The sequence below is a fragment of the Neovison vison genome, chromosome 4 (assembly GCF_020171115.1).
Source record: "Neovison vison isolate M4711 chromosome 4, ASM_NN_V1, whole genome shotgun sequence".
NCBI classification, from domain to species: domain Eukaryota; kingdom Metazoa; phylum Chordata; class Mammalia; order Carnivora; family Mustelidae; genus Neogale; species Neogale vison.
Window position 1 is genome coordinate 155,116,237 of NC_058094.1, and position 25,759 is coordinate 155,141,995.

Sequence of the window (25,759 nt, forward strand, 5' to 3'; positions counted from 1 at the left end):
GATCTCATAATTTCTGCCTTTCACTGGGGAATACTTTCAGAGGCTGATTTGGTTTCTAAAATGAAATATATTTAGAAAAGAATTCTGGTTTTTGTCATTTCATTTCTAGTTGAGACATCACGGAGACTTGAGGCCAGAGTGTCATGAGTGTATTGACAGAACACAATTGTGTGTTCTTATTTAAGCCTTATTGTGTAACGCTTTTACTTTTTCAGAGTGTTGCAGAGGTCGGAATATGGGAGAGAAGCAGTCTGGATAACATGAAGGTGATGCTGGTGTCTAAGGGAAGGCGACTTGATTCTGTGGGAAGGGCTATACCTGATTCATCTATTTTCTAGGTAAGCCTGCCTTTGTTCCAAGGACTTCACCTGTGTTTTGCAAATTCTGGTGTTAACTAGATCATGAGTTCTATTTATCTTTAATTTTGGAAATGTCATCTTTATTATTGTTAAATGATTGATGTCCATTAAAACAGTAATTTGTAGAGTAAGACCTGAGTGAATCATTGAATCTTCACCATGTGCATGTCAATAGATTTTAAGTTTTTCTGCCAAGGGAAAATACACTTGAATAAATGGCAAAAATGTGAACAGACTAAGATGTTGTATATAGGAGCCAAATATTGAGTGATTAGTATACATTAAAGCTTATGGCCTCTGTTACTTAGTTGGTAAAAAGTAGATGGACAAGACCAAAATTGAGTGTTGAGGGAAGAACTTCGTTGAGCATTATAAGGTGAACCCCAAAGACTTCAAACAGGCCCTTGATTTTAATTCAGTATACTTCCTCCTGTCAGCCATGAAGTATTTGTATTGTGAGACTGATCATTCAGTTAGTTTGTCTGAACAAGAGGAAAATAATGTATGTGTAAAATAGCAGTCAAGGCACTTTAAACAAAATCAGTTCTCTATTCCAAAAAATGGCTTACTTCCATATCCATTAAATAAAAGCAATTTGGGGGGTGCCTGGGTGGCTCAGTGGGCTAAAGCCTTTGCTTTCGGCTCGGGTCATGATCCCTGGGATCAAGCCCTGCATCAGGCTCTCTGCTCAGCAGGGAGCCTGCTTCTCCTCCCTCTCTCTCTCTCTGCCTACTTGTGGTCTCTGTCTGTCAAATAAATAAAATAAAATCTTTAAAAAAAAAAAGGCAATTTGGTCAGTGATGGATGTATGTGCTTATTTAATATCATGGAAAAAAACATGGTGGGGATAATTCCACAGTGTTCTTAGTTTTAAGATAATAATAAAGCTTAGATACTTGTAAGAAGTGTTTTGGAAAAACACTAATTATTAAGATTTATTGTAGATTTTCTAAGATACAAGGTTTAATGAATTTTCTGAAAGAATCAGAAGTTAAACACCTATTTGACTATATCACAAAATTGCCAATAAATAGTGGTGAGAGTTTTGCTAATGAGACATAATATTTTATGGATAAGACAGCTTGGAATAGTCATTTTCATTGGACGTGGTGAAACCAAGTCCATTTGAAAAAATAAGTGCTGTAAGTTTTTAATTAGAGAAGTCAGATTCTTGCAGATTATTACATCTCACTCTAAATAGTGGGGATAACCTTTTGAAAAACAGTTTTTGAAGGCTGAACTGTCATTGCAGTTCACATAAAGAATACTGTAGTGAACATAAATTGGGGGGTGTTTTGGTGGGGAGGAGGAGGAAGTTGGAGGCTACTCTCTTTTTGTATTTGTAAATAATGTTTTAAATACGAAATCTGTTCTACAGATTTGAGTATGAGCACAGTTGAAGAGGATTCTGACACAGTAACAGTAGAAACTGTGAACTCTGTGACTTTGACTCAGGACACAGACGGGAACCTCATTCTTCATTGCCCTCAGAATGGTAGGAGAACTTGCTGATGTAGAATTGTGGATTTTTTTGAATTTCTGGATTTTAGGTCACCTTTGATCCCTGTTACCCAGATAGATTAGGCCAGGATGGTAGAAAAGGGGGTTTTCTCTTTGGATCATGAATTAACCTTAATTTATATATATATATTTTTTAATATGTTTGTATTTTTAGAATTTACTGTAAATTTGAACTTTCAGTCTTGTAGCTACTTTATGAATGAGTACAATCTTTTGAGCCTACAAAGATGATGATTGGTTAACTGTAATATACTTCCTTTTTGAAATCATGTGGTGCCCGCAGTGTATGTAGTACATTAGAAAATATAGAAGTAGTCCTGTCAGGTTTTTTGCTGTAGTCTATTAGAGGATTCTATATGACTATTTGAATAAGATTTAATATGATTATCTGTAAAAAGTTAAGATTCCATAACCTTGAGGCTTGTGATTTTGTTGTCACTTCTCTACTATTCCTTATTTGTATTTATTTTTTATTTTGCTTTAAGTTTATCTTTGCTCAGCCTAGGTTTTATCTTCTTTTCTCATTCAATACTTAATTTCTGATTATTTTATTCAATAGATTTTAGTTACCACCTACCTATTAAAATGATTCAAACTTCTTTTTTCTGAATTCTTTGTTTCTCACAGACACCTTAAATTTCACATGTTCCAAATTGAATTCTTTTACAAAATTCCCAGTCCTAGTTCTCTCAGTCAGCTTCATTACTTCGTATCCCAGATCATAAATGTGGGTAGGAATAAACCCTTCTCTCATCTCCTATGTTCATTCCATCATGAAGACTTATTGATAGTATTTTGTTCCTTGAATCCATTGCTTCCTTTGTTTCAAGTCACCCTTTCTTAGTTCAGAGTCTCATTTCTCACCTGGGAGGCCCTCGTAGCCTTTTAATGCATCTCCCCACTTGAATTCATCTTCCAGACTGCTGATGACCTTGCTCATTATACTCAGTGGTACAGTTTTGTTTGTTTAAGTGTCCCATGGTTTTCAGAGTACAGTGATGGACTCCCGTCATCTCCACTTTCTTTCCAACCCCACTTCCTGCCTCATTTCATAGATCTGTGTCCCAGCAATTCACAGCTGGCTTTTTTCCTTACAGACCGTAAGCTTTTCCTACCTCGCTGTCACTGCAAATAATTATTCGTAATGCCAGTAATAATCATTTACCCCTGGCATCTGTTCATTCAAGTCCTTTCCAGTTTAAGACACCTTCTCCAGGAAACCTGCCTTCACCTGTAGTCTAAATTAGCTGCCTCTCCCCTCATTCCACCTGCATAACTCTTAGAACACTATTTTGAAATTGTCGTTTTAGTCATCTCCTCCACTACCCTGTGAGTTTCTGGACAGGAAGAGTATTTGGCATTGTTCTGTTCCCAGCACCTAGCACATAGTAGGCATTCAGTAAATATTTGTGAGTGGTTTAAAGAACCAGCCCTTGTTTTTACGTGGGAAATATTTGGAAAAACAGGTTGTTAGCACAGAAGCGTGATGTTTAAAAAGTGGCACCCCGGTTCTCATAGTTCTTGCCATAAGGATAGGAGCTGGGGTTCTGCACTGGGGACGGAGAAGGCAGTGTCATTTGGAGTCCAACCTGCATAATTGGGTTAACTGAGCAGATTGATAAGGTGGTTTTACAGTTACTGATTGGAGACTTTGGGTTTTCCTCATTGGTTTGAAGATTTTGAGATTTTTGTTTTATTTTGTTTCATTAGAAGCTGATGAAATAGACTCAGAAGATAGTACTGAACCTCCACATAAAAGGCTTTGTCTGTCTTCTGAGGATGATCAGAGTATTGACGATTCTACTCCTTGCATATCAGTTGTTGCACTTCCACGTAAGTCACCATGTGTTAAGAACAGAGTTCCCTTTTGAAATCAACTTTCAGCTTGGGAGAGCTCTAATTGGCATTTCAGGGTAGACTTAGACCCATTATTTTTCTCTTTGTTTAGTCAAAATAACTCTTAACTAACACATAATGAGTGGGCATGGCTCTAAATGCTTTTACATATACTGCCTATTTTAATCTCAGCCTTTTTGTTTTTAATTGTTGTCATCTTCCCCACCCCAAACTTTTGTACATTTTCTCCTGATCGTGCTCTCCACCATGAAATTGTAATACCACAGATACACTGTTTTTTTTTAAGTACTGTGTTATGTATTATTGTTTTATTAATAAAGAGAATGCTTTTTTCACCTACACCTCGCCCAGAAGCACGTATGCCCATGCCCTCATTGAGAAAACATGCCGTAGAGTAGGTATTATGACCCCTGTTTTATAATGAGAAAACTAAGGCACAGAGAGGTATGAGAACTTGTCTAAGGTCATACCCAGCCATTCTGGTTCTTGAGAAATTTAACTTTGCTCTAGGTATCAAGCAAAATCACATCTTCATTCTGTTGGAAAAAACGAAGATTAGGTTTTCATCATGGTAAACCTTGCCTTCATAAAGTCTATGTGCACTTTTTATGTACAGTTTATTCTTACTCAGTTAAATAGAAAAGAAACCATTTGCTATATTAGTTTACTGTGAGACTTTGTTCCAAGATATTGTTAATGTTAGCATTACTAATATTTACTAATATTGCTTCCAGTGACATACACAAACATAATGTATTTCTGATTAAATGATCTTTCCTTCTAGTGATGATTCATATGATTTTTAAACTCCTGATTTGACCATGATTAGGTTGTGATCCAGTCTTAAAACTTGACTGGCCTATCTGTACACATACAATCCTATATGGACATTTTCTAAGCTGGAATTTTTTAAAACTCAGATATAATTAATCTATAACATTATATTAGTCTCAGGTGCACACACAATAATTTGGTATATGTATATGTTGTGAAATGAACATAATAATTCTAGTTAAAATCTGTCACCGCACATAACTACAGGGTTTTTTCCTGTGATGAGAACTTTCAAGATCTGCTTTCTTAGCAGTTTCCAAATATATGTTTTATATATTTTTATATATATATTTATGTTTATATATTTATATATAATATATAAATACTTATATATATATTATATATATAAAATATATTTTAGTCACCATGTTGTACATTACATCCCCAGAACATAAAGTAAAACAAAAATATTTATTTTACTAAGCCAGAATTTTTGAGGGAATTATGACTGGTTAATCCATTTGGTTAAAGTTGAACACTTTGGTCATGATTTTATGTTCAAACTACAGTTGATATTTTGTTCTATTTTATGGTGTTAGACTGAATCCTTCATACACTCACTTACTTAACTGGGTGGGATAATCTAGCTGTGCTGACCTAAAAGCTCCTGACTGCTTCATGTGGGGTCTTAGCATCATCATGTTTGGAGGACATTCTAGAACCTAATATTCGTAGTAAGACTAAATTTATGAAACATGGGCTTTAAGTATTGTTCTCTAATTTGGTAAAAAACATGTTGATAACATCAACTTGAGAAAACTTCTCCATTAAAAAAAAAAAGTCACATAAAAACATGAAGTTCTGTGTCCATCACCATCACGTGGGACTGACTGAATGGGCAAATCATTGTTTGTTGGAGTTCAGGGAAGTAAATATCATTAGCTCTTAAAGACTTAACTTCAAATTTTATTTTAATAGTTAAGTTTTCATTATATGCTTTATAAAGCAGATAAAAGTTTATCTGTCTGCTCCTTAAAAATCCTCTTAAGTCTCGTGTTAATCATTCTATATCACTTACTACTTCTTACTGCAATTATCTACCACCCCATGTACTCCATTCCCTATTCACAGAACTCTTGGTGATTATTTAAATGATTGTTGCAATATCTTAGCCTCTTCTACCTTTTGTTCTCCACACTACTTGTTTATTTCTCCCATTACCTCCTTTGCTGTTACTTTGTTTGAAGTCCATTTGTGATCCACTTCTAGCACTGCTTCCTGTCTTTCCAGATTTCTTCCTCTAATACTCTTGAATGCTTGCAGTCCTTTGCCCACTAGGACCCACTGATCTTAGCACTTTTGCATTGTTCTTTTTCACTTGTACCTTTTGTTTCTTCCATACCCAGCTTGTTACATGGTTAATCTTGCATTTACCTGCAGATCCTTTTTTCCTTCTCTCACTTCATTGCCCTTTAGTGAAACCACAACCCTGGTTAAATCTGTGGCTATTTATGTCTACACTGGTATAGCCAATTGGAAAACAGCACAAACAAGCTAAGTGATCTTACTTTAAAGTCATGATTAGTAACTTGAAGTGGGCTCATACTGTTGCCTGTGAATCACACCACACTTACCAATGATGTTTCTTCTCCTGCTTAGAAATGACTGTTTTAATACATTCCTGAAACCTCCAGTGTTTTCTCTACCTTCGTTAATCTCAGCAGATAACCTTGCTTCTACTTCCTGAGAATATTGAAGTAGTCCAGATAAGTTTCTGCAGATTTCCACTACTACAAAATACACACCCACATTTAGCTATGTCTATACATTCTGTCTGTCTTCTAGCTAAAGCCCGCCTTTGCTTAACTAGGTCTCATCCCTTTGACCTACTCAGGGACATTGTTGCTGCATTTCTTCTCCCTCCTTTAAATCATCAGTTTTTCATTCTCCACTGGATCATTCCCATCAGCACTGCAAACCTACTATAATTTCTTCTTTAAAAAGTCCCTCGTATGCCTGGGTGGCTCAGTCGGTTTAAGTGTCTGCATTGGCTCAGGTCACGATCTCAGGGTCCTAGGATTAAATCCTGCATGGAGCTCCTTGCTCAGTAGGGCGCCTGCTTCTCCCTCTGGCTGCCACTCCCCCTGCTAGCGTACGCACTCTGTCTCTCTGACAAATAAATAAAATCCTTAAAAAATAAAACAAAAAAATCTCATTAGCCCACTTTGGACTCCCATCTAACTTATTTCCTTTCCTTTAGAGCAGAATACTTTGAAAGAATTGATACACTTACCTCCATTTCTTCCTCCATTCTTCCTAAACCCACTCCAGTCAGGGTTTCACCTCTTAATCATTTCATCAAAACTATTCTTCCCATGTCTCCAGAGACTAGCTTGCTGCTAAGTACAGTGGTGATTTTTTTGGTTGTTTCAGTCTTCTTTACTTGAGCTATCCACGGTTTTTGATAATATTTATCACTCCATCTTTTCTGGAACATTTTGTCCTTTGGTTTTCAGGGAACACATTCCTGTAGTTTCTTCTACCTCACTCTCTGTGCCTTCTGAGTCTCTTACGCTGACCTGTTCACATCCCTGGGCTGTAAATTGGAGCAGTCCAGGACCCAGTTCTTCTGCTGCTGCTATTTTGTTTCTTCTCACTTTCTAGAATGTATAATTTCAAATCCTGTCTCAGGTGATGATGCCCAGATTTATTCCAGTCCAGAATTTATCTTAATTCTAGATGTTCAGCCTCAAACTAGTGTGTTTAAAACCAAGCTCCTGAAACTTCTTAAATTCTAATGTTTGCTTCTTCCGCAGTCTTCCCTAGTTCATTAATGTCAGGTACATTCTTCCATTAGGTCAGATTTTTAAAACTTTCATAACATCCTGGACTTTATGGTTTCTTTCATTTTTAGTTTGTCCACAAATCCTGTTGGCTCCCAAATCAAAATATATCCACAATTTGAACTACTCATCACCCCTCACTTGAGTTCTGCCCTGGTCCAGTCACCAACTTCTCTTACCTGGATTATTGAATTAGCTTCTTAAGTGATCTCACTGTAGCCCTTCCTGCCCTCAGACTGTTGTCTCCTTAGGAGCCAGAGTGATCCCATTGAAATAAAAATCAGATTGTTACTCTGTGTCTTCTAGTAGTTTCCTCTCTTAGTGTTAAAGCCAGAGTCTTTACATTGGCCTTCAAGCCCCCACACGGTATCTTAATGTTCTTGTTCAGCCTTCTCTGGTCACACTGTCCTCCTTACCATTCCTTTGAACAGTCCAGGTCTGCCCCTATCTCAGAGTCTTTGCTCTTGGCTTTCCTTCCGCATGAAGTGTTCTTTCTCAAGATACCTGTATGACTCGTTCCCTTTGTCATTTGGGTTCAAATCTTTGTTCCTTTTCAGTCCCTAAAATTTAGTCTTTTCAGACTAAAATTTCAGTCCCCTTCCCCAATACATTCCCTTTCCTGCTTTATTTTTGCTCATTATTCATCAACATTTGACATAATAGGTTCATTTTGTGTCTTTCCCCTACTAGAATATAAGCACCATGAAGGTAGGACTTTGTTTCATTTGCTTACTGCTGTCTTCCTGTTACCCAAAGCAATGCCTAGTATGTATATCAGGTACACAGTAAATTTTTTGTTAAGCATATATGGCAAGGAATATATTAGGAAATTAGATGATCACATATTTTTTCCCATGAATTTCTTTCCTTTTTTTTTTTTTTTTTTTTTTAAATTAGAATCTGCTACTATTCTGGAGTTGAATTGTTGTTTTTCTTGAAGTTTCAGAAAATGATCAGAGCTTTGAGGTGACCATGACTGCAACCACAGAGGTGGCAGATGATGAGATTACTGAGGGAACTGTGACCCAGATCCAGGTATAGTGAGTCTTTTTACTGACCGCAAGAGGATTATCCTTAACACATACCTTAGGTGGTAAAATGATGAGAACATAATTTGTCTGACAAAGGACAGAATTGAGGTAAGATTTATTATTTTCATTCAGGTTTCCAGTCCCCACTTATACGACTCAGAATAGTAGGCAAAGATAGAGTTTGAAAATTCATTCCCTGTAGAGTGGTTCACATCTGTTGAGACAGATGGTGCACGTGCATTCTTTATCTACATAGGATGATCTCATTTGAGCTATTAAATAACCTTAAATCTTATCTTACCAGTTATATAAGATATTGGTGTAAAGCTTTTTAAGTGTTACCCAGCAGTATCTCTGGTGACTGATTTAGAAGGGCTACATATGTGTTGCGTTCTAGTATGAATGGAAGCTATTCATTTCACATGGATTTTAATTTTAACAGTTGTAGTCCCTTTTGGTCCTTCTAGGACTAAGATACATTTTACCCTGAGTTAAGTGGTTGGATAACAAGCAGGTCCTACTGAACTTCTTTGTATCTTATATATGACTTATTTCTGGGAAGTGTATTCAGAATTCTTTGCTCTCTTAGATAGCCTGGAGCTTAAATCTATTTTACTTTAAAGTTAATGTCTGGCTGATTGTGCCTTTCTTTTTAGTATCTTGTCCTTTTGCTTCATTTCTTTATTTAATAACATATTTTTGAAGTAGATAATAGAGACATTAGGTCATTATTTTTCCAATGACCCTTCAGTTAAGTGTAAAAGTTACGAGTTGATACATAACATCAAAGAATGAGGAAATCTCCAGTGGGTGCACTGTGAACCTTCTTCACAGGGAGCTTCACAGTGGGTCTAGAATGACAAGATTTCTAGAGGAGTGAGTCTTTCATGTACATCAAACAGTTTTGAGCCTGCCTACAGATCCTCATAATCTGCTCTTGGATTTGAGAGGGTGATTTGGACAAGAATTTTTTCTAAGTCCTCTGAAGCTATAGAGCACGTTCTTCAAAACTGGGCTTGTCAAATTCATTTCCAATTCAAAGACTGTATAGTCTCACTTTGTTTCATTTTTAGCGCAGTAAAAATAGCTGTGTATATATACATGTGTGATTTGGTTTACAACCTGCTTGTTAAAAGATTGGGCAATGGCAGTGTGAGACAAATTATAGGGTGGTTTTGTTTGGGTTATTTCTTAAAAGTTAATGAGCTATAATTTGATATTAGCCTCTTGGTTTGTTATTACCATTTTAGTGTATGGAAAACATTTAATAATTTCTAATACTTGTTTCATAAAAATACCATTAGGTTGTGAGTGAAAGCATAGTTCAGAGTTCAGAACGAGCCTGCTTTTTGTGGTGTCCTGTGCCAAAGCAGGTGTAACTGTTTCACATACCGTTGTAGTCCATGTACTATCCATTTCAGCATTGATAATTAGAAACTCAAAAATTTCCCAATATTTACAGTGCTTTGTGGCTACAAGAGGTATTTCATGGGGGGATTATTTAGATTTCCAGTCTGTATGTTACAGACATAAAACCCTACAACTATACCAACTCAGAAAGGCTGCATGTCAAAAACAGCAGCATACTAAACATACCTGAGTAATTTTTTAAAAATGAGTTTATAAAGTAGTGAAAAATGGGGGTAAAATACTGTAAAACTTAATAATATGTATATACTAAGTATAGTTAGACATTCTTTGAGGAGCCTAAGTCATCTACAATACTCCATTCATTTGCTATCGGATGGTGTTAAGTTTCACTGCTAAAATTTAATAATTATTGGCTTCATTTGATGGCTGTTTACATGTTTACCATTTACGTGTTTAGTCTTTGAATGTGGTAATTGTGTTTCTTCATCAGAGTAATTTGAGACAAAAAGCATTAGGCTTTGTCCAAAGAGAACAGTTAATCAGCATGACAGGGATATTCCTAGGTTCAAAGAGAGGGCTGTATATTTAGACTCACTTTGGGAAATGGTGGTTTTATTTTTTTAACAAGCTAATTAATATATAAGAAGATTATCTCAAGAGAGTATTTTCTACATTACATTTCCTAATAGTGGGTATTGTTTATATGAAGGTCTTCTCACAGCAATCTGTCACCCTTGATGAATAACCTCTGTGTCAAATCTTAGACAGTTGGGATGTTCAGAATACAAGAGACCTTAGACACTATCTGTCTAGTCTGTCTCTGTTCTCACCTTTATAGAGGTAGCCTCTTGATCTTTAAAACAAAAAAATCTAAAATGTATGACAGATAAGCATAGGGTGACAAAACTTTTCATACTTACTCCAGTGACTCTAGCTTTTTGTCCATGGATTTAAGGACAGTGCTTTTTAAAATACAACACATTCATTCCAGATTAAAAAAACAACGAGATAACAGTAGAGATGTGTCTTTCCTCCTCGTTGTACTTCAGCTGTTGACTGACAGCTACCATCTTCCCAAGCAGGATGATTTCAGTGCCTTTTGAAATTAGAAATTCAGTTTCTGCCTACTCAAAAAGTAGTCCAATGTCTGTTAGGACTTACCTCCGGCCAGTGACATAGCTTAGTTGACCCAGTCTGGAGACTGAACTGAGCTGAGTGGTCACTGGGCATGTGACTGTCTTCCTGGCCTACGTATGATAGGTGGGCTTGTCTCTCGATGGTAGCCCTGTTGCCACATCTTCCTTACTCATACGATAGCTATCTTTAGCCCAAGGCCAGCTCTCTTAAGCGGTTTTGTTCCTGCAGAATTTGCTAGATCACATATGTCTATAATTGAAAATGTACCTGGTGTGATAATCGTATAAATATATTAAAAGCCACTGAATTGTATACTTTAAAGAGTGAACTTTATGGTGTGTGAATTATATCTCAATAAAGCTATTAGTTTTTAACTACACATTTCTCAGTAAAGACTGCTTTAGCTGCAATAAGAAGAGGAAGCGATAACATACAGTTCTTTGAGAAGAAGGTACATTGATGAGGTTAGGAATCAGTTCTAAAGGCTGGCTAAAACATACCTCTCCATAAAGAGACCGTGAGATTTTGCTATGTCTTCTGATTTGGCCTATTAGTCCTTTAAATTTAGCAAGAGATTAACATTACAGAAGACTATATTCTGGCAGCAAACTACCTAAGGGACCTGAACAATCATGACAGTCAAATGAAACCTTTCTATTTTATTATATGTATGAGCTTATTTTACATATATAAATAAACAGATGGCTTTAGATATCCTGTATTTCTTTAAGTACTTAATGGAACCCTAGCTACTATTCTATAGAAGTCATGCCACTAGTACGGAGTTAACTTACTTAAATGAAGGTCGTATTTTGTTAATGTTGGCAGGTTTGTTTTCATACTGTCATAATAAAAACAGGAAAAAAAATTGTTTTTCCATAGATTAGAGTTTTTATAATGTTTAGTATTGCAGATAAAGATGAATCAAGTTGTATTAAATAAAGCTATACTTTTTCCCCCCCTTTACCCCTTCAAGATTCTACAGAATGAACAACTAGATGATATATCTCCCTTGGGTAATGAGGAAGTTTCAGCAGTTAGCCAAGCATGGTTTACAACTAAAGAAGATAAGGATTCTCTGACTAACAAAGGTAAGAAGTAATGTGAATTTCAGTGTCCATTGGAAAAAAAAGAGGAGGTAAGAAGAACTCGGAGTCATCAGGATTTTGAGGACTTCATAATTGTGATTGAGTAGTTACAGTTAATTGAGTTTTTGTGATTGATTAACTTTGGCTCTGAATGAGACCATGAAACCAACATTTGTTTTTCAGTGATCATAATTTCTCTGAGATGCAGTAAATCATAAACAAATGCACAGGGGTGGCATTTAAAAGAAAGTAGTTAACTTCACATGGGAGTGCGAAGTCAAGTCTTTTCAAAACTCTCGATCTGATAAGCGGCCTAGAGGTTTAAATTGTTTATAGTGCTCTGGAGTTCATGAGGATTGGTGGGGAGCTGCTACAAGAAAGTGGGGATTATGTTTATACCACTCTGAAGTTAAGGAAAGGAATTGCATTCATCCACTGCATAGTAAATACTCATTACGTATCCAACATAGTATGTTTACCTTGTCCTAGAATCATTTGTGCATGCTCTTTTGCCCATAAAATTTATTTTTTTCATTGGTGAATTTTTCAGACAGTTTTGAGCATGATTTGGCTTTTTGTAATTTTCATGTCTTTTTAGCATGCCTGTATTGCTCCCAAGAATAAGACATATATAACTGAGAGGAAGTAATAAATTCTTAGACTTTTACTTATTATTGTCTTTATTTAGTAGAATCAAATGTTGTTGGTTTGGTTTTGGGTTTTTTGGTAGTTTTGTTTTTTGGTTGTTGTTGTTGGTGGTGGTTTTTTAGATTTATTTATTTATTTTAGAGAGAAGGAGAGTATAAGGCGGGGGGGGCAGAGGGAGAGGGAGACTGAATCTCAGAATCTCAAGCGGATTCCACACTGAGCGCAGACCCTGACACAGGGCTCCATCTCATGACTTTGAGATTATGACCTGAGTCAAAAACAAGAACTGGGGGCGCCTGGGTGGCTCAGTGGGTTAAGCCGCTGCCTTCAGCTCGGGTCGTGATCTCGGGGTCCTGGGATCGAGTCCCACATCGGGCTCTCTGCTCGGCAGGGAGCCTGCTTCCTCCTCTCTCTCTCTCTCTCTCTGCCTGCCTCTCTGCCTACTTATAATCTCTCTCTGTCAAATAAATAAAAATAAAAAAAATTTAAAAAAAAATAACCAAAACAAAACAAGAACTGGACAACTTAACTGCCTGAGCCACCCAGGTGCCCTAGGAGTGAATGTATTCTTCCTTACAAACCAGAGGTAATGGGGCACATAGCTGGCTTAGTTAGTAGAGCATGTGACCCTTGATCTCAGGGTCAGGAGTTCAAGCCCCACCTTGGGCTTGGAGTCTACTCAAAAGAGATTACAAAAGCAACTATTGGGGATTTTTCAGATTTCAGATGAATAAAAAAGTAGCTATATTTTGTTCGCATAGATAATTTATTTAATCACAAAGCAAATTTGCAGTATTTTATTCCTCTTGAGGGATAACATTTTCTATAACATTGTTTCTTTTCCCTTAAAGGACATAAATGGAAACAGGGGATGTGGTCTAAGGAAGAAATTGATATTTTGATGAACAATATTGAACGCTATCTAAAGGTATTTTATGGCATTTTTTGTTTGTTTCACAAATTCTTTCATTGCCAATTGCAAAAATCATCAAAGCATCATTGTATATACTTTATAAGGAGCTTTTCAGTAGTTTTTCTAATGGATGATTGGTTAATGTGTCATAGCTTCATAATTGTAAGGTGTATAATTATAGCCTATTTATTAACGAATTTCAAATTTTTAGTTTAACATAACTTTACTGTGTTAATCAACACCTGAAATTCAGGCAGAATCCTAATAGCTTCTCAGAATCTTAAAGCCCTGTCTTTTCAAGCAGCCTGTAAATTAGTTTATCCTTGTATTGTCTAAAGCCTAAGATTCATGTCTTCTTTGAGTGTATTTACAACATGAGTCTTCCCCTTTTAAAAAAAATGAATAATTTTAGTTCATTTTTCCATTGAGGCTTATATGTGGTTAGCTAAGTCATCCTTTTCATTAAATGTCTCTTGAACATAGTATTTTTGAGGTACTGGAGATATGGATTGCTATAATACACAGTGTTGGCTTTTAAAAGCCAGCAGTTCATTTGGGAGTGTTAAAAGCAGGTGAAGAGTAAGGCTTTGTACCATGTGAGTGATATATGTTGTGAATTCTGCATGAGGTTGGAGAAGGAAGAGTATATTCTTAGGGTTAGGACAGTTATGGAAAATATTTGGAAGAGCAAGAATTTAAGTGGAGTCTTTTTTTTTTTAAGATTTTATTAATTTATTGTGACGGAAATCACAAGTAGGCAGAGAGGCAGGCAGGGGTGGGGGTGGGGAAAGCAGGCGCTGAGCAGAGAGCCCAATGGGGGGGCCCAATCCCAGGACCCCAAGACCATGACCTGAGCCGAAGGCAGAGGCTTTAACCCACTGAGCCACCCAGGCACCCCTATTTTTATTTATTTATTTATTTAATTTTTTTTGAATGGAGTCTTTTTTTTTTTTTTTTTTTTTAAGATTTTATTTATTTATTTGACAGAGAGATATCACAAGTAGATGGAGAGGCAGGCAGAGAGAGAGAGGGGAAGCAGGCTCCCCGCTGAGCAGAGAGCCCGATGCGGGACTCGATCCCAGGACCCCGAGATCATGACCTGAGCCGAAGGCAGCGGCCTAACCCACTGAGCCACCCAGGCGCCCCAAAAAGGAAAAGAACTTGGGCTAGAATGGGGCTGGAGGGAGCATGAGCAAAGGCTGAGCACCAAGGAGTCGAATGAAACTCAGAGCACATTAAATTAGTCCCTTTAACTTGAAACGAGTAATTATCTGGAAACTTGGCTTTGAAGTCCAGTCCAAAGAAATAGAACTGTCTTACAGGAAATGAGAAAAACTAGTAACTTAGTTGAGTGAGGGATTGGTGGAGTAGGTCTGTGGTCTTTTCAAGGGACTTTTTCTAGTAATTTGCTGACCATTCCCTTATTGGAGTTAGTGCATGTTTGAAATACAGACCATCAACATTGTTTGGGAATGGGACATGTACAGCATTTATTTAACCATTCTCCTATTGTTTGATACTTGGGTGGTTGATAAAATTTTTCACTGCTATAAATATATTGGTGCCTAGAATGTCCATATTCCTAAACCTGATTTTAATCTGCATTGTTCCTGAGCTAAGCTCTGTAAACTCTAAGGAATAAACTAAAAAACTTCAGTTCCTTGTTAATGAATAAAGATCCTTCCCACCAAACTAATATTTTTAAGAGAAACACAAATGCAGTGACCACTGAAAGTGTTTGTCCACCGGCCACATAAACTTTAGTTAAAGCTTGAAAAATGCTGCAGGTTTATATTAGGGAGTAACAAATGATAAGAACTCTGAACTTTGGGAATTAAGCTGGTTTCTTGTCTAGGGGATTGGAGTTGATGGTTTTCAAGGACCCCTTCAATTGTGAGTAAAGAGCAGGAATGCGACTGACGTGAGATCTTTGAGATCTAAATCTTTTAGACTGATTTGAGATTGCTTGACTGTATGAGATAATTAAGGACTTTGTAAAACTAGAGTGGTGGAAGAATTGGCAGATAAGCAGATGGTCAGTAAGGACACCTGGTGACTGGATGTCAGAGAAGAGGGAAAAGGAGGATTTGGAGTAACTTCAGGGTGTTTTATTTTGGATGCGTGGGAGGAGGAATGGATTGGCAGAGATAGGAAACGTCCAAAAAGGCATACTGATCTTGGAAAAAGATACCTGGTTTGATAGTTTATCATGGTTTTTATTATGTGCTGCTGTTTAAGAACACTGGAGCCATATTTTTTTTTTTTTAAGATTTTATTTGTTTATTTGACAGAGAGACACCAGCAAGAGAGGGAACACAAGCAGGGGGAGTGGGAGAGGGAGAAGCAGGCTTCCCATGGAGCAGTGAGCCTGATGTGTGGGGCTCTATCCCAGGATCCTGGGATCATGACCTGAGCTGAAGGCAGCTGCCTAACAACTGAGCCACCCAGGCATCCCATGTGGAGCCATTTTTAAACCAATTAATTAGACATCAGATAAATGAAAGTATGATACAAGTGGAAAAAAGAGTAAGAAGCATTTTCATCTCAGTATATGGTCATCCTGAAACACAGTGCCTTTCATATATTTAGATTGTAAATGTTATATTTAATTATTTGCAGAACTGGAATAAGAGGATTTTAAATTCTAAAATTTAGAAACTTGGGGCATCTAGCTGGCTCATTCAGTAGATTGTGACTCTTGATCTTGCAGTCATGAGTTTAAACCCCATGTTGGGTGTAGAGCTGACTAAAAAAAAAAGATTAATAGGGGGCGCCTGGGTGGCTCAGTGGGTTAAAGCCTCTGCCTTCTGCTCAGGTTATGATCCCGGTGTCCTGGGATCGAGCCCCGCATAGGGCTCTCTGCTCAGCGGGGAGCCTGCTTCCTCCTCTCTCTCTCTACCTGCTTGCCTCTCTGCCTACTTGTGATCTCTGTCTCTCTGTCAAAATAAATAAATAAAAATCTTTACCCCCCCCAAAAAAAGATTAATAGAAAAATAAAATGTAGAAACTTTTTCCTGTGAAGTTTTATACATTTCAAGGAATGTATAAAATGCACATCCGTGTAATTTTACCTCTTTCTGAAATTTATGTAAATAGTTTCATTCTCTGGGTGTTCTGTAATTGGCTTCTGTTGTTTATTATTGTGATTTTGTGATCCATACCCTGTTAATTTTTTTTTATTTAGCTGTATTTCATAATGCCAGTATAGATACTGTAAGTTACCCATGTGCAGCTAATCGTCATTTGGGGTCTTTAGTTTTTTTGCTATTAATTTAAACAAATTTGATGGGTGTGAATGCTACTTTATTACGGATTTTAATTTGTATTCCTCTGATAACATACTTTTATATGCTTACTGGCCACTTTCTAGGTTTCCTCTTTGAAATTCTTGTTTGTTATTTGATCAGTTTTTTGCAGGGTTATCTTTTTCATTCTCTAGACATTCTTAATGTATGTTGGCTTTTTGTTTATTTGTCGGACAGGTATCTTGTCTCAATTCAGTAGCCTATCTTCTCCTTTTCTGCGGGGGTCATTTGAAGAAAAAGAATCTCAATTTCAATATCAAAATCATTTTTTACTTTTATATTTTGCATGGTTATTTGGAAATCCTTCTCTGCTTCTGCTTCAAGGGCATAAAGATATTGCCCTATATATTGTCACATAAAAGTTCTATAGTTTTGTCTTTCATGTTGATTTTTTTTTTTTCCTATAGCTCTGAGATAGGGTTTCACTGTTGGGGTTTTTTTGTTGGTTTGTTTTGATTTTATTTTTTGGTTTTATATGGAAGGCAGTTGTCCCAGCATTGCTATGGAATGTCCGTCTTCTCCCAATCTACAGTGTCCATTTTGTTCCAAATCAAGCTTCCACAAATCTTTGTAGGTTTCTAATTTGTTCCCAGCTTCTGTTTGTTGATACTTGGTACTAGTATAGATGACACTACCTAGAGAAATCACAGCATCTGATAGGGCAGGTCTCTTTATGAATGTCTTGCCCTTTTTTGACCCTTTGCTTAGAATCGAGTTGCAGAGAATGGAAAACTGTTGGAATTTTTATTGGACTGCACTGAATCTGTGCATCAATTTGAGGGTAATTAACATCTTAACAGTATTCCATTTTCCTATGGAGAACACTGTATACTGTCTGTTGTAGTGGCTTCCTGTTTAATGCCTTTTGGTACTTTGTTTTCCTCCATAAAGGACTTGTATAACTTGTCTAAGATTTAGTCCTATTGCTTTTAATTTTGGTGATACTGTAAATGAGAACTTTTAAACGTTTTTTGATCTTTGTATAGAAATGCAAATAACTTTGTATATTGATTTTGTAATGAGAATTTGCTACTCATTTAAGTTTCTACATATATAACACCTGTAAATGATTTCTCTTTTTCAACCTATGCTTTTTATATATTTTCTTTTATTAGGTTATCAGCAAATCCAAATTCACTAGGAGTGTAATTATGAATGTTCTATGTTACAAATGTTCTTTCCACATCTATAGCTATTTATACTTTTTCCATAAATTTAATAATTAATGCTGTAATAATTTTTTTTTAATTAACACAAAATTTCTGGAATAAGCTTACCATCTGTATCCATCTGTATTGATTACTGACCTTCTTACACATTGCTGGTGCTCAATATTTTAGGGACTGGGGGATCTGTGTTAGAGAACAAACTTACTTAAAAATTCTTTTCTAAAACTGTCCTTGTCTGGTTTTGCTGTTGAGGTTATAGTAGCCTAATAAAACGAATGAGGAAGTGTTCCCCCTGTTTTTTTATACCCTGGAAGAGTTTAAAATCAGAATGATGTTTCTCTTGATTGTTTGGTAGGATTTACCTATGTGAGAAATTATTAATAACTATTAAATTTTCTTGGTGGTCTGTGCTTGTTAGATTTTCTATCTCTTCCTGAGTCTGTTTTGGTAAGTTGACTTTTTCTAGGATTTTATTAATTTTATGTAAGTTTTCAAATTTATGGCCATAGAATTTTCATAATGTTCAACTGTCTAATCTCTGTAGCATCTCTACTTAGGCCCCATCTTTTTCATTTCCAGTGTTTTGTCTTTTAGTTTTGCCATAGTTTATCTTTTCATATTTTATTAGTCTCGATGAGTCTTTTCAAAGTACCATTTTTTAGCATTGTTTATAGTTTCTGTTACTTATTTGATTCCTAATTCTGTTAATTTTATTCTTGTGATTTTCTTCTACTTTCTTTAGATATTAATTTTTTTATAATTATAAAAGGTGTTGACACAACATGACTTTATGAATTTAGTAGTTTATTTTTGGAGGATTTAAGTATCACTTTATAATCTCTTGAAACATTTTAAAGTTTATATTTGACTTATTAATGAATTAGCAATACATTATTTTTCTAAATGCCATTGATGATCTTGAAAATAAAAAAACAACTTTTAAAAAGCATAGTATATCCATATGCATTTTATCAGAAATCCCTAAATCAAAGAAATGTAACCCATTTAGGCACGCGGAATAAAAGATGCTACAGAAATCATCTTTGAGATGTCAAAAGACGAAAGAAAAGATTTCTACAGGACTATAGCATGGGGTCTGAACCGGCCTTTGTTTGCAGTTTATAGAAGAGTGCTTCGCATGTATGATGACAGAAACCATGTGGGAAAGTATGAAAACTTGTAATGCTGCATGTTTTCATGTAATTAGGGGAAATATTTAAAGAGCTATCTTTTTTAAAAAATATGAGCAGAATTTTAATTGGAAACAGCTATGAATTATTGTTTGCTGTGTTAATATATTTTTCTCCAGGTCCATGTTGTAACTATGGAAATCTCATTATAATAAGGCCTCTTAGAACTTAGAATCTCAATCACCTTATATGTCAGAGTTTAGTCTTAGCTATCTTCATTCAAAGTCTGCTATATATTAAAGTCACATTATAATAAAAATATTATAGTGGATAAAGATTTAGGAGGTGTGGGGAAAAAAAACCCTCTAAATTCATTGGTAACATCATTCCTATTTTTTTATAGTATAGCATTTCCTAGGTTAGTGGCCCTTTTTTTATCTTTTTAAATAAAACCAGAATGGAAAATAAATAAATTTCTAAATACAATGCCTGGATTTCTGTTATAGGTAACATTTAGGGGAAGGCATCATTTTTTTTTTTTTTCTTCAGTGCAGTGATTCTTTGGTGTTACTGACTTTTTAAATTTCCCTTTGGGAATTTTAGGTAGTCATAATATGGCTTATTAGGCACTGCTTTTAAAAATAACATTGCATTGGCTGTATTGAGTACTTACCCTCTAAAGAAAAAGAGCCTTTATATTGGAGCAAGAGTCTGGGAGGTGTCCATGCTTGGGTAGGGGAAATGAAGGGAAGTTTTTAAAATTATTTGGTGCCTTGTAACAGTTTACCATAGATTTGCATTTTGGCTCTGGTTTACAGTGTCATACATAAGTCTTTCAGAATAACTACAATATTAGAGGGCCTGAAACCAGTTTTCAAATTAAGGAAGACTTAAAGTGGAATAGGAGCAAGTACGTTTTAAGTGTTGAATTTTCCTAGAGAAAGATGTACATTGCTCACTTTCATTATAGCTATAAGTATTTTTTTTTTATAAAAAAGAAGATAGAAGCATCAGTTTTAATTTTTAGTAATTTACTTTGAAGTTGGTTACTTTTAATATATTATCAATGTACTAAGTGACTTAACATTTGGGTCCCTAAGTAAAATTCTGATTTTTATTAAGTTTGGTTTTTTTTAACATTCTTTGTTTTAATCGATCTTTTTAAAAATTTCTTTAAATTTCTAGATATACACCTGAAGAAATTGAAAAGCTCAAGGAGTAAGTTAAAAAAATTTTTTCTTTTCCTGAATTTTGTTAGTTGGGTTTTAACTTTTTTAATACCTTTGTTTTTTCTGAACTTTTACTTTGAAACTGTCAAGAGATTTTTAGTAGACTGGTGTAATTTAATCCTGCTATTGAGCATGATTGACCATAAAAAGAACTTTTCAGGTCCATACGTGCACAGAGTAGCCACGCCCATAAATTTCGTCTTCTCTTTACTGAGTTGCTGAATTAAGTGTGTCCTCAGACCACTAATAAGGGTTACAGAAGAGATTAGATGGCCATTCTTGGTGGCCTGAAGACTAAATACTGGGCTTAGAAACCAGGATCAAAACCAGGGCTGTGCTACATGCTTAGTTTAGAATGGTGACTTAGCAAATGTTGCACTTAATGTCTGGGCGGACTCTACTTTATGAAGGCAGTTTTGCAGGAAAAATAATTTTGCTTTGTTGAGTAGGGCCCTCAAGTATGGGTTGATGGATTGTATGGACCATGGAAAAAATTGAAGGTTGATCCTCTTTATGGTGATAGCAGCTTAGGAAACTTTTTCAGATGTCTGAGAAGAGCTTGTTAGGCGTGCTCAAAGGGAACAATCTGGGGATTGCCTGGGAGATTGTGTCAGTAACCTGAGGGGAAATTTGGTCTTTTTTGAACACATATCCAAGTTACTTATTTCTTCTCTGACCCAGGAAAAAGGCAATTGCTGCCTGTTTTTTTTTCACCCACAGACAACTGTGGACCCCAAAAAAAGGCCACACTTTCAAACTTTGGCTCTCAAAGTATTGCTGCCCACAACTTCCAAACCAGTCAAATGGGAAGAAGAAGAATGAAGAATAAATGATGAAATTAAAAGGGAGAAAACAGTTGAACCCAATGCTGATTGGCAGACTCTTGTTTTAGGCTCCGGATAAAGCATGGCAATGACTGGGCAACAATAGGGGCGGCGCTAGGAAGAAGCGCGTCTTCCGTCAAAGATCGGTGCCGACTGATGAAGGATACTTGCAACACAGGTACTGTGAGCGCTGCTGCGGGGCCACTCTTGTCTCCATCAGAGCTTCCCGCCCCTTCTCATACTGCTTTCTCTTCTCTTCCGGAAAGCAATTTGTCATTCGCTTGAGTTCACATTGTATTTTCTAGTCTTCCTTTTTCTTCGTGCTTTGTAGGCCCGAGTAAGCCTTCATTTTTCTGCCTTTGTGTGAGGTGACATTGTTCACAGGGACACATTGCCTCTGTTTCAGAGGTTTTAGGTGTAGTGTGTTTCCATTTTGTAGCAATGCAAAACTGCTCCAGTGGGGAAAGTTTTTATTAGTAAGGCTTACATAACAGGAAGTTTTAATTTAAACCCATCTAACTGTTGAACTTCTGTAAACAACACCTTATCAACTTCATGTTATTAGAAAAAAACTTCAGTTCCGGCAGTTCCCAGCTTAAGTTACCTTTCAGTGCTATGGCTCTGTTTTGCTTATTTCAAGCAAGTAAGTATATTTTTCTATAGAAAAAAACTTGTCATTAGTGTTTCAGTCTCTGGTACAGACCACAAATGCCTATTTAACTCTTAGTATATACAGATGCACTGATGATACTGTTAATCCTAACCTCTGTGACCAATAACAGTATTGAGGCTCTGGCACCAGCTCTCACATAACTTTCTGAGCCTGAGTTTCCTCGAAAATGAAGAGGTTAGAATAGGTGATCTGTAGTTCTCATATATGAGAAGGAAAGTAAGATAGTTCCATTTTAGCCTTAAAAATTTTCTGAAGGAGCCACAATCTGTGCTCAGTCTTTTAGTAAGAAAAGTGGTTCTCAAGTTAAGCTTAACCTTCCTGGTTGTATGTTTTCCGTTTTCACCTCCCTACCCTGCCAAAGTGGAATCGGGGAATATCTCCTGCTTAACCATTGACTCCACCAGCCCTGTGACCTGCAAGACAGAGAGAACATAAATCCCTCCAACTCTGTCATTCTGTGTTAATGACAGCTTAATGAATGAAACAGGAATAGGAGCTCTAGATAATAGAATTTGGCCCAGAGTTTTTAGGTAAGGCACTGTGAGTACCATTTTGCTGCCATGCTAAAGAAGAAGCAGGACTTTGTCTTGAATATATGGTATCCAGAACTGTGCTTAGCGCATAATAGAAGTCCAATAAGTATTTGTTGAATGAATGAATCCCTGATGCAAGCACACAGCTCTTTTGAAATTTTCTAACATTTCTAGCTACTAGTAACAAAATGGAAACAGAAGTGGAAGGAGTTTAAAAAAAAAAAAAAAACACAAAACTGTTTTTATGCTCAAGTTCCTTAAGAAAAGACCAAGCGGATCATTTGGTGTCATTACTGGTTTATGGCTTTGGGAAAACCTGGAGTATGTGTGAATACCAGTCTCAGACTTCTGTGCTGTCATAGTTTCTTAGAGTTGGGCTGATAGGGAAAGGAGATGGTATAAACCTAGTTTCCATTTTACTAAAGTGGGTAGGAGCCCATTGGAGTTGCTCCACTTGTCTCATCATTCATTCCTCTGGTGAGGGATCTCTTAGCCACACCACTTCTGCAGAGCAGGGAATTCTAGACAAGACTAAGGAAAAATTTTGTGAGGTTTTGTGTCCATCTTGCCACCATGAAGCTCTTCCCACTTAGGTTTAGTGCATCTGACAGTGTATAATTCTTTCTAGGTATGTACTGGGTAGGTTTTTTTCTTTCTTTGAGTCGTCAGTCAGTGTTTTTCATCAGGATTCTGTATTTGCTTTTGTATCAAGAACCTTCCTGGCCTAGTGAAACATAGTTGTCTTAGTAGATACGTGCAGTGTCCTTCCCCAGAGTCATTCAGAAATAACTTACTGGCCGCGTTACTGCGTACTTCCCATCAGGGCTGCATCTGATTTGCAAAAAAAGAAGATAGCAGTAATAGTCTGATGATCTCCTTCTTTCAGGGAAATGGACAGAAGAAGAGGAAAAGAGACTTGCAGAGGTGGTTCATGAATTGACAAGCACTGAGCCAGGTGACATAGTGACACAGGGCGTGTCCTGGGCAGCTGTGGCAGAGCGAGTGGGTACCCGCTCAGAAAAGCAGTGTCGTTCTAAATGGCTCAACTACCTGAACTGGAAACAGAGTGGAGGAACTGAATGGACCAAGGAAGATGAAATCAACCTCATCCTCAGGTTTGTGTCCTAAGTCCTTTAAAGACAAAAGCTGCTTAATAGCAATAGGTGGCTTGATTGATGTTTCCTCTTTTGGTTTCCTTAGATGCCTAATGTCTGAAAAGCATCCTTTCCATAGAGAATGGGTCCACGGAGGATCCTAAAGACCCTATGCATTTCATATTGAGCTCTTTTGTTTTGTTTTGTGTTTGTTTCTTTTTAGTGGATTTAGTGCTCGTGCAAAGTACCAGATTGAAGGCGTGGAGACTGAAGTCCTCTCTCTCCCCACAGAACAGGTATGGCACAGACAGTGGCATTGCAGCCTGCCACTGTCCACCAATGTGCCTCAGTGCTAGCAGAGGGGCACTGTGTGCAGGGGAAGAGGGCAATTCAGTCTCCATGCCCTTCAATCTTGGGTGACTGTGCTAAGATTGCCAAGCAGGGGGCCCAGGCTACAGTTACCCCACACCTTCACACCGGACCCAGTCAGGCGCTTCCATGTCATACGTATCCAAAAATAGCTTTAAGGTAATAATACTGAGCTTTTTTTTTTTTTTTGCTTTTTTTTTTTTTAAGTTAATTAGTACAACCATTAAGATTCAGTGACTCGAGGCAGAAATACCAGCAAGGACATGTTTGAGACATCAAAGTAATAAGAGCTCCTCCCTTCTGAAAATCAACATCATCATGACAGTTGAAGCTGGAGAACAAATAGATCACTTGTACCCCAAATCTAGTGGAACTATTATATTAGTGGTTTTTGTTTTGGTTGCTGCTGGAGTATTGTTTTTGTTTTTAATCATTTTATTTTGGGTTTTGTTTTTAATATACTTGTTTCAACTAGTCATCTGCAAATAGCTCATTTATAAATGTTTTTATTTATTACAGATAGGGAAAAGGTCAGATCTATGAAATAACTTGCTATGGCACACTGTAACACATTACAAAACACTGTTCTTATCCTGTTCTAACCTTTAGCTACTCCCTTGCCTTTACAGTGTTTCATTGGCTTCTGACCATTTATAGTCTGGCCCATTCCTTGTCCCATTAACAAAAAGCTCTTGATAGTGCTAGGTCATAGCTCCTAGCTGTGGGGGCAGTTCTGTACCCTTGCAGTCCTTTCCCATGCAATTAACAGAAGCTTCTCCATGACATAAGCTGCTGTCCCCTTTATTGCCAGTGCCATCATGTGTAGTCAGGGAAGGGTTCTTCCAGAGAAATAAATTAACATCTAACAGATGTTTATTTTGTAACCCTGTAGGATAGCAGAGCTTGATGTAGCTGATGAAAATGACATCAACTGGGATCTGTTAGCGGAGGGATGGAGCAGTGTCCGTTCACCACAATGGCTTCGAAGTAAATGGTGGACCATCAAAAGGCAGATTGCAAACCATAAGGATGTTTCGTTCCCTGGTAATATATTTTTTGCTTCTTAAGTCCTTCCCTTGTCTTACCATATTTACTCCTCAGGACTTACTTAGAGGTTAGACGTTCTTTGCCTAAAGAGATATGAATCTTAGTAGATCTTCACTGAAACAGCTCTATTTCTTTGGCTAACTGTCTTTCCTTCCCTTGAGAAGAGTTGATGTGATGTGTAATTCTCAAAGCACCTAAGATGAAAATAGACACATTTACATACATTCTTGTTCTCATACAACTGTGCAGAAAATGATTTTACATATTGTGTACAAAAATGTATTTCTGATCAGCACGGGAGTTTTGACCTGCTCCGTTTCCGACCTGGGCCAGTTCACCCCTCCTTAGGCAACCTGGTGGTCCCCCGCTCCCGGGAGGTCACCATATTGATGCCGAACTTAGTGCTGACACCCGATCGGCATAGCGCACTACAGCCCAGAACTCCTGGGCTCAAGCGATCCTCCTGCCTCAGCCTCCCGAGTAGCTGGGACTACAGGCGCGCGTCACCGCGCCCGGCACAAAAATATATTTCTGAAAACTTAGGTTTAAATCAACTTTTAAGTGTTGAATAACTTCACATAACTGGGTTTGTCATTTAGAGATTTTCTTCGGTGGTTTTATAGTATAAAAACTGTAAATTCGTAATTCATTAATGATGTACATCTAGACATCCTAAGTTGGGTTTGCTTAAAAGTGAGGCACAAGCATGTTTGTCCCTTTATTACCTGCTTTGCACTCAGGTATGAAACTAAGATGTACAGTCCGTTTAATTAAAGGCAGTCAAATTCATGCCCCTTGATATAGTGCTCCAACTTCCATTTCTCCAAAGGAAAATTAAATACTG

The 25,759-nt window shown here is 36.9% G+C and overlaps 1 protein-coding gene across 3 annotated transcripts in view; it reads left to right on the top strand.

Annotated features, from left to right (window-relative positions):
- DMTF1 (cyclin D binding myb like transcription factor 1) overlaps positions 1-25,759 on the top strand; it is a 45,482-nt gene that overhangs the window by 10,465 nt on the left and 9,258 nt on the right. For 2 of the 3 annotated variants that reach the window (XM_044245933.1, XM_044245935.1), the window contains exons 2-12: positions 216-338; positions 1,738-1,854; positions 3,591-3,713; positions 8,295-8,389; positions 11,870-11,984; positions 13,481-13,557; positions 19,026-19,183; positions 20,332-20,364; positions 21,268-21,377; positions 23,292-23,520; positions 24,761-24,912. In XM_044245933.1, coding sequence (XP_044101868.1) covers positions 1,746-1,854; positions 3,591-3,713; positions 8,295-8,389; positions 11,870-11,984; positions 13,481-13,557; positions 19,026-19,183; positions 20,332-20,364; positions 21,268-21,377; positions 23,292-23,520; positions 24,761-24,912 — 1,201 coding nt within the window. In that variant the 5' untranslated portion in view covers positions 216-338; positions 1,738-1,745. The remainder of the gene's footprint in view (positions 1-215; positions 339-1,737; positions 1,855-3,590; positions 3,714-8,294; positions 8,390-11,869; positions 11,985-13,480; positions 13,558-19,025; positions 19,184-20,331; positions 20,365-21,267; positions 21,378-23,291; positions 23,521-24,760; positions 24,913-25,759) is intronic. The other variant, XM_044245934.1, reaches the window with a different exon arrangement.